Raw genomic sequence first — 10,000 nt, forward strand, 5'->3', positions numbered from 1 at the left:
ATAATTTATCTTATATTATAAACAACATCAATTGTTGGTATGATAATATTGAGCACAAAATCACGAGGTATTTCCAATTATTAGATATCTACTACTTAATCCTCTTCGGGCCTTGAGGCACATAGGGCATCCACCAGACATCCTCTTCGGGCCTTGAGGCACATAGGGCATCCACCAGACATCCTCTTCGGGCCTTGAGGCACATAGGGCATCCACCAGAAATCCTCTTCGGGCCTTGAGGCACATAGGGCATCCACCAGACATCCTCTTCGGGCCTTGAGGCACATAGGGCATCCACCAGACATCCTCTTCGGGCCTTGAGGCACATAGGGCATCCACCAGAAATCCTCTTCGGGCCTTGAGGCACATAGGGCATCCACCAGACATCCTCTTCGGGCCTTGAGGCACATAGGGCATCCACCAGACATCTCCATTTTTTGCGATCGGCTGCTTTTGCGGTGGTTGTATTCCAGGACAGACCTGCTTCCTTTAATTCTTTCTCCATGGTCCTTCGCCAGGTTTCTTTGGGTCTTCCCCGCTTTCTCTTCCCATCTGCTGTCCAGTACAAGGCTGTCTTGGGAAGTGACCCTTTTTCCATTCTGGCCACATGACCAAGCCAACGCCATCTTCTTCTTTTTATTTGGCTATCAATGCTAGTGCAGTCAGCTTTCTTTAATAGATCCACTGTTCTTATTTTTGTAGGCCAGAATAAATTAAAAATTCTTTTTAAACACTTGTTCTGAAAGGCTAGTTTCTGTATTAAGGAGGATGTCATTTTCCAGCTTTCACTTCCATAAAGCAGTACACTTAAAACATTAGATATCTGATACTAATACACAAATACGTGTCATAATCAATATTCGATGTGTAATACGCTTCAACAGTCGTAACGTCACTTCCCTCGAAACGACGCATGGTAACTTAGTAACCGGCTCTAAACTATAGGAACAATGGCGAAAGCCCTTATGAAATATTTCTCCGACGAGCATAAAAACGTATCCAAAGGAAAAAAATATATAAATCTGATCATGTTTTGACTTTTACACATTCTGATCACAAGACATGTGAAAAGTTCTAGCCAGCATGAAGAATAAAAAGTACCGATTTTCTTTGTTTAGAACCACGATGGCCGCCGTTGCTGGGCGACGTGACATCGGACTATTGAATCCAATTGTCGCTATAAAAACATTCATTTGACACATCCATCTTTATACAATCGAGTTTCAATAAAAAATAAAAACAACAACCCCTCCCCCCCCCCCCCCCCCCCCCCCCCCATTATAAAAAAAAAACTAGAGCATTTCTATAGAGCAATATCTTCTAAACGTGCTCAAACCGCTTTATAATTAATTGATATACAAAGATTGCAAATAATATATATATATATATATATATATATATATATATATATATATATATATATATATATATATAATGTCATGGTACATAATTCATCGAAATTGAATATATTATTATATTTTTTTTAAAAAGGCTCCCATTACGTTTTGAAACGAAAAAGAAAAGAAAAAAAAACCCCTCAGGTAATTGTTTATATTGCGCAATATGCCTCATTTGTAGATGGGCAACAAGAGATGAGATAATTACAGAATTATATAGAAATCGACCTTCCACACTCTGAAAAAAAAACATTATTTAAAAAATATTTTGGCCAAAAAAACCCAAAAAAACTCGTCCTTTAAATATCGATGTATTAAAATGACACTCGTCTTATCAACAACTATCAAACCCGGGACTTCCACCATGAAGTGCTTTATTATAGTCTCAGGTTCGAGAGTTGTTGACGAGATGAAGGTTATTTTAATGGATCGAAATTTTAAGGACAATTTTTCCGGGCCAAAATTTTATAATTGTTTTTTGTTGTGTATTTTTCAAAGTACCACGATCAGAGATTGCTGCATCCTGACTAAATACTATTATTTGGATTTGGTCAGAAAAGTTTTACCGACGTCAATGTTCATATCCATGAATCCTAATAATTCTTAACTTGCCAAAATGTCTAAAAACCCTGAGACACATCATTGAAATGTGAGATTTTAGACAATTTTCACAAATTGTGGGTACTTTTTATCGATCGATATTTAAAGTATTCGTTTTAGAGCCAAAACGATATTATGTAATGTATTTTGTCTGAATCTAATCCAGTCCAATCCATAAATAAATAGTTGCACCTTCATTTCATATAGATTGACACAACTTGTTAACTAGGCCTGAATAGAGTAAACTATCATTGCAATCAGATCGACCTACCAGTATCGCCCGTATTGGATTTATATGACGCATATTAATCTTTGAATAAACTGTGTACTTGATATGTCAAGTTTTATAATTATAAAAAAAATCATATTGACTGTGCCAAATCATATTTTTAACATCGCGTTTTGCATGTATGTGCTATTAATATTATATAATTTTTAATTAATTAATTAATTTACTTCTCAATTAAGTAGTTAATCTATTAATTAATTAATTAATCAATTTATCTATTTATGTATTCATTATTATTGTTATTATTATTATTATTATTATTATTAGTAGTAGTAGTAGTAGTAGTAGTGGTAGTAGTAGTAGTACTAGTAGTAGTAGTAGTAGTAGTAGTAGTAGTAGTAGTAGTAGTAGTAGTAGTAGTAGTAGTAGTAATAGTAGTAGTAGTAGTAGTAGTAGTAGTAGTAGTAGTAGTATCATCCTCATTATTATTATTATTATTATTATTATTATTATTATTATTATTATTATTATTACTATTATTATTATTATTATTATTATTATTATTATTATTATTATTATTATTATTATTATTATTACTATTATTATTATTATTATTATTATTATTATTATTATTATTATTATTATTATTATTATTACTATCAATATTATACGATCACTTCGTGCCTTAAAGCTGGAGTCATATCGGCATCAACTATATTGCTGAAAATTAACCAGTTAACTGCAGTACAATGAACCCCCCCCCCCCCCTTCTCCCCCCCCCCCCCCCAAAACAAAAAACAAAAAAACACAAAAAAAAAAAACAAAAAAACAAACAACCAAGTATTTAAAAATTTGGCCAGAAAACGTACATCAAACATCGACCGATTTAAAGGACCCTCATCTCTCAAACCTGGAATTTAACCCTCTCCTTACCACCTACAGCAAAATCGTCACATTTGTTCCGACATAATATACATTTTTTTCTTATTCAGATTTATTTTGTAGATCACTATGATATTTGTTTGATCATTAAGAACATAACGTTGTTTTGTAGAGAGATTGTTTGAGTTTAAAGAATCACTTTTTCTGCTGGAAATCCCTGCCACTTTGGGAAAATACTGAAATTGATCGGTAAGGAGAGAGTTAAAGAAGGCCTCGAGAGGTCAAAAGTTTGAGAGTTTTTGCCAAGATGAGGCTCATTTAAATCGATTGATATTCTAAGTACGGGATTTCTGGCCAAATTTTAAAATACGTGTTTTTCCAGAGTACGACAGTTAACAAGTCAGATTTGTTATTAAATATTGATAGAACGAAGGTGACGTCACTCATGTCTTTGTTATTGTTTTTTGCCATCCACGTTAATGAGCACTTCTCACTAAACTGTAATGAACCAGATTATAAACGTTCATGGTTACACAATGTTTTGTCCGTTGGTCCGTTATACTTCCGGGTGGCAATGTTGTGAACTTCTTAGCCAAGCGCAAACTATCTATATTGAACGTCATGGTTGATTGCACATAATATATAGATAGAACGAAGTTGACGTCACTCATGTCTTTGTTATTGTTTTTTGCCTTCCGCGTTTATAAGTAATGCTCACTGAACTGTGTTTAACTGATTATAAACGTTCATGGATACACGCAATTTTGTGTGTTGGTCCGTTATACTTCCGGATGGCAATGTTATGAGCTTCTTAGCCAAGCGCACACTATCTATAGATAGAACGAAGTTGACGTCTCTCAGGTCTTTGTTATTAGTTTTTCCATCAATGTTTATGAGTAATTCTCACTAAACTGTATTAACCAGACGTTCACGGATAATAAATATAGTTTTGTTGTGTTGGTCCGTTATATTTCTGGATGGCAATGTTGTGAGCTTCTTTGCCAAGCGCACAGCATGTATAAAACTTAACTGCAACCATTGGTTTGGTCATGCCTTGATGAGAGAGAGAAAGAACGATTCTGCGGTGGCATTCGGATGAACTTCAAAGGGAAAGAAAGGGAAAGAAAAGCCCCAAACAACAAGACGCAGGATAGCTGGAAAGGAGAAGAACTAAGTTGGGTGACACTCCTAATAAAGGGTTTGGACTGTAGCCAAGGACTGAATGAAAAGGAAGAAAAATGTCCAGGCGCTGATGTGTCTCCGGGGGTCCCGATAGCTCAGTAAGTAGAGCACTCGCTTCACACGCAAAGGGACCGGGATCGATCCAGGTTGCAGTCGAGATTTCTTTCTGACACCCCCCCCCCCACCCGGCTGTGAATGTGTAGCTGTGTCTGTTCGATTTGGCGGAAAGTACTTCGCGATAGACTAGTTTCATATCCAAAGGATAACAAGCAATTGCTATTGTCTGTTTCACGCTGTAGAAACAGGGATAAACTCCGGCTCCATGGTCCGAATGGCTCTGAATGACTTCTTATGCGTTTCCAGCGCTTAGAGATAAAATTATCAGAGAAGGCTCCTTCAATCATCCCCCCCCCCCCCCCCCCCCCCCCCCCCCCCCCCTCTTCCAATAAAAGCACATTGTTCCGATAGTTTAGAACCAGTTACTAAGTTACTATGCGCCATTACGAAGGAAGTGACGTCACGACTGTTGAAGTCTATTGGTAAACTTTCGGAGGAGCGTTAACTGTTAACTACCTTATGATCGATTTATGCGGGAAATGGGTTATGAGAGTGAGAGCCCTGATCGACGAGATACGACTGTAGTCATTATATGGGCGTGATTGGGATATGCCAGTAATGATGACGTGTCGTATTTCTGATGGTATGATGACGTTTCGGCTATAAAACTGGAATTTCGACATTTCAATAACCTTCAACCATCTTTCGTGTGCATGTTGATGACAGTCACTTGTTTGTTGGTGGACAAACAAGATTTCTAAAAAGGTGAGTAGGATTTCCCAATATTTATGGCAGTGCATAATATAATCAGTCGGAAAGTGAACATTTAGGATTTGCATTTTCTGAAAGAATAGTATGCTCCCCAGAGCATTTTAATCTTTATTTGAAGTAAATCGGGTGATTTTTCATGAAGTTATGGTCAGATGTATGGGAAAGGTATCCAGCGACTTTTCTCAAGTTTCATACTTTTTCAACTTGACTGGATAGCTGTAAAAAAAATATTTAAAAGTGAAATTATGCTTTGACATTTCCCGAATATGTAGAAAAAAGGGTTGATTTAATCATTTATGACAAGAACTCATTTTGATAAAAATTGACATTCTAACTAAACTTGGCAATATCTTAGTTCAAACCTTTTCACCATCCGACTGATGATGTCATTCAATGTAACATTTTATTATTATTCAAATAAAGTGCGTTGTAGCGTTTCCATTTTTGTTGTGAATGGACCCAAAACAAAACAATATAAAAATTAAACAAACAAACAAACAAAAAAGTTGAACAAAGAAAAGAAAAACAGACTAATGTCCTATCCAAAGTGTAGCAAGCAATTGCTATTGTCCGTTTCACGCTATAGAAACCGGAATAAACTTCGGCTCCATAGGCCTATGGCTCTGATGCACTTTTCAACACAAAATATTATCTACCACATCAATGTTAAATCAAGCCTGTATTTGCGTTTCTGTTACCAGACCTGTAAATATGTACAAGTTGATTTTCTTACATCCAAATAATATTATAGCAAAGCCAACGTCTGACGTGCATATATTTTCAGGTCTGGTAATCGAACGCAATTATGGACTTGATTTAACATTGTTGTAATGAACAATTTTTTTTTCTTTGGTTTGGGAGAATTTCCATTACACTATTGTAACGATTCGGGTTATCAGACCTGCGAATAAGAACACGTCGCCAGCGGCTCTTGTGTTCAACTTGATTACTTTCATTTACTAGGTTTCTATACAACATTTCAAATTCCTTCTCTGTGCGACTATGTGGTCTAGCGGTATGACACTCGCTTTCAGATCGGTAAGTTATGGGTTCGAGCCTTGCTCGGTGCATAATTTGAGTCTTGGAAAAGGCTCTTTACTCACATTCTCTTTCCGTACTCAGGGTGTAGAATGAGTATCTGGCGGTCTTTGTCCGACAAAAATTGTAATATCGCCTAATAGGCGTCATGTCGTCCTATGTGTTATGTGTTGCTGTTGGCCAGGGACCCTTTGTAAAGCGCTTAGAGCACGTTAAGTAGATATTGCGCTATATAAAAGCTCAATTTTTTCTTCACAAGTTTACACTCTCACAACTCTGATCACTTTAACCTGAAAATCTCGTGTCTAGCTCGCTGGGTCATCGTCGTGGTGTCTCGTCTTGTCACAAGCAATGTTAAGTATGATCAACGACCAGATGAGTGACAATGATCGTAAAAAATTCTTATTCCGACGTTGTGTTCTTTGCTAGGGGCACTTTACACATATTACCTCATTTGATTCAGGTGTGAGTGAGCAACTGGCTACATGCAAAGATGGATAGTGTAAGGGGTTTAAGATAAAAAGTACAAAAAGTACAAGAGGTGATAAATTTTAAAATTGATATTTCAAGATGTAATACTAAATTTAGACAAAGTTCTTAAGTTCATCGTTTAGTTAACATTGGAATGGTATTATATCTAAAACAAACAAGAACATAAATTTTTGTTGTTGAAATAACGAACAAAATCGCTGGTTCTGTTAACACATTTCAGAAATGGATCGACAAAGAATTGAATTCGAATTTGAAGATACGAATATGATTAATGCAGGTCATAATCAAATACAAATTTTGGTTTATTAAGATTGTTTCAATAGTATGTTATGTATAAGGCATTGTAGAGATATATGAGTAGATGACTTTTAAAATGTCCTAAGTCACAACCAGATAGAAAATGAGTTTAAAAAACTCAAGCCATCTTTTGGACTCCATAGAAAATCACCAGAGAAAATTTGGAGTTTCAGAACATTCAGGGTATTGTTCTATGAAGCATGCAAGACACGTGTTTCCCTCTTTAAGTCAATAGATAAATGACATTTAAAAATTGCGATTTTCTTTGAATGGTGAAAATGGGATTTAGTACGTTTTGAAAGTCACCGAACTCATATATTATCCTGGTTTGTCGTTTTCAGAAGATAAAACCTATTATCATTACTTTTTCTTTTACTATTACAGGCCGAAATGTCAGGGCCAGTTTACTTGGCGTTATGCCTCCTTTCCGTGACCATCTCGATATCATCAACCTGTTACCCAATCCAAACTGGCTTCTATATAGGGAGAACGTTCTACCTCACCAATGGGTCCCATTATGTGGAAATCTCCCGTCATGAGGAAGCCAGCGATTTCAAACCCGTGTCTGACCTTGGATTTGATTTCGAGCCTGATGCGTCACTTTCGTGCAGCCGTTGTAGTCGAGACAAGCCTGGCCTGTTCTTCCACGGCCACGAGTATTATAAATACATCGGTGGAAATTCTCCTGAAGGACCTAATGAAGCCAGTGGCATTGACTCATTTCTGAAGAATGGTGTAGACGCTGCAGCCAAGAGAATGGGGTTTATTCATTTCTTTAAAGGTTGCCACTTTTTGAAAAAGCCATTCATAGACACGGCATCGAGTTTTGTTAAGAAATTTTTCGACTACGAAAAATTTCTGGGAGGTATTTTTGGAACTTCGGATGCTGGTTACCTGCCGGATGTTGGTCTACCCTGTGACGTTGATGCTGCTTGGGAGGATGGCGATGACATGGTGGTTGTAAAAGATGATGACTCGTACATTTGGACAGCTTACGACAGTACTGCCCATAAGCATGACATTCCTCAGAAGATTCCAGAAACCTTTTGTGTGATCAAAGATGATAGAACAACTACAGCCTCCCCTACAACACAAGCTCCTACACACGCACCCACACAAGCACCACATACACAGACACCGGCACATTCAACTCAATCTCCGACACAACACCCAACACAATCTTCCACATGTTTTTGTCCATGTCTTACAACCCACCATCCATCCATGCACTCAACTACCCAATCTCATTCAGAGGCACCACCTCAGCCTTCCACAGAAGCGCAACCTAAAACCTCCACAGAAGCACCCTCTCAGCTTGCTACAGAGGCAACACCTCAAACTCCTACAGAAGTACCACCTGAGCCTTTCACGGCAGGCCCACTTAAGTCTTCTACAGAAGCACCACCTCAACCACCTACAGAAGCACCCTCTCAGCTTCCTACAGAGGCAACACCTCAAACTCCTACAGAAGTACCACCTGAGCCTTTCACGGCAGGCCCACTTAAGTCTTCTACAGAAGCACCACCTCAACCACCTACAGAAGCACCCTCTCAGCTTCCTACAGAGGCAACACCTCAAACTCCTACAGAAGTACCACCTGAGCCTTTCACGGCAGGCCCACTTAAGTCTTCTACAGAAGCACCACCTCAACCACCTACAGAAGCACCCTCTCAGCTTCCTACAGAGGCAACACCTCAAACTCCTACAGAAGTACCACCTGAGCCTTTCACGGCAGGCCCACTTAAGTCTTCTACAGAAGCACCACCTCAACCACCTACAGAAGCACCCTCTCAGCTTCCTACAGAGGCAACACCTCAAACTCCTACAGAAGTACCACCTGAGCCTTTCACGGCAGGCCCACTTAAGCCTTCTACAGAAGCACCACCTCAACCTCCTACAGAGGCACCTCCTCAACCCCCAACTGAAGCACCAACTCAATTCACCACAAAGGAACCAGCCAAGACAGCTGAGAAACCACAAGCTTGGAGAACAGCAGAACAGTCAAGTAAGGTTCAACCAGGACCTCTGTTGGATTCAGCAAAGGCTTCTGCTAATCGGCCTCGCTCCTAACATAATATATAGTTCTTGTTTCCCTGTATTTATTTCGCTTATATTTTTCTATTCCCGGCTTACATGGAAATGTATGTAATTGAATTTTACTGAGTTTTCCATTATACACTCGTGTACGGTATCCTCAAACACGATTTCCTCGAACATACGGTTTTCTCAAACTCATTTGAATGTCCCGAAATTTATCCTTATTATTCTTTGTTCACGATTTCCACTGAACTTTTTTGTATGTCCCGAGGAGTTTGAGGAAACCGTGTCCGAGTGTAGGTATTCTATCGCAATGCATGGCTTAGCCTTAAACAGAAATTAGAGCTCAATCTTGTGACCCACTGTGCCAATCTGGTATAAGTGCGGATCTATGATCTTGTGGTATGACCTTCGCCTTCAGATCGGAAGGTCATGGATTCAAGACCCGTTCTGAGCGGCACATAGTTGAGTCCTTGAAAAAAAATGCTATTTACTCGCGTTCTCACGTCGTAATGAGGTGTAAAATGAATGAGTACCTAGCAGTTAACGACGTTGTCTCTGTCAGAAAGAAAATTGTAAATTCACCTAAGAGGTGTCACGTCTCCTCCTACATGTTAAGTGTTGCCGTTGGCCGAGGACTTCTTTTTAAAGCGCTTTGAACACGTTTCGTGGATATTGCACAAGTTTAATTGCAAAATAAATTAGATAGATGAAGAAATTCATGTAATTCCATTCACAATCATCGAGTTCAAATGTAGGACCGTGCAAATCTGACCTTTGACCCATGCCATACGATAAATATAAGTTTTGAATACCACAGAGTAAAACAATTCATGTATTTATCCCACCTTAGACAACCTTTGGAGGGCGAAGTGGCCGAGTGGTTAAGGCATTTCACTGTGGATTTCCTTTAATTAAGCAAGATTACTAACCTCCAATTTGCTCAATTGCACAACATGGGTGATTCATGTTGACATCAGACATCTTGTTTGATGAATTATCTATATTCCTTCATGGA

At 38.4% G+C, this 10,000-nt stretch overlaps 1 protein-coding gene across 1 annotated transcript in view; it reads left to right on the plus strand.

Moving 5' to 3' along the window:
- The first annotated feature begins 4,986 nt into the window (after nt 1-4,986).
- Nucleotides 4,987-10,000, plus strand: part of LOC144975458 (uncharacterized) — a 9,292-nt gene continuing 4,278 nt past the window's right edge. Inside the window, exons 1-2 of the mRNA XM_078919553.1 lie at nt 4,987-5,112; nt 7,330-8,950. Of these exons, the coding sequence (XP_078775679.1) occupies nt 7,336-8,950 (1,615 nt within the window). The 5' untranslated portion in view covers nt 4,987-5,112; nt 7,330-7,335. The remainder of the gene's footprint in view (nt 5,113-7,329; nt 8,951-10,000) is intronic.

Source organism: Berghia stephanieae, chromosome 6 (genome assembly GCF_034508935.2).
Source record: "Berghia stephanieae isolate SIO BIC M18660-M18661 chromosome 6, UCSD_Bste_1.3, whole genome shotgun sequence".
Taxonomy (NCBI): domain Eukaryota; kingdom Metazoa; phylum Mollusca; class Gastropoda; order Nudibranchia; family Aeolidiidae; genus Berghia; species Berghia stephanieae.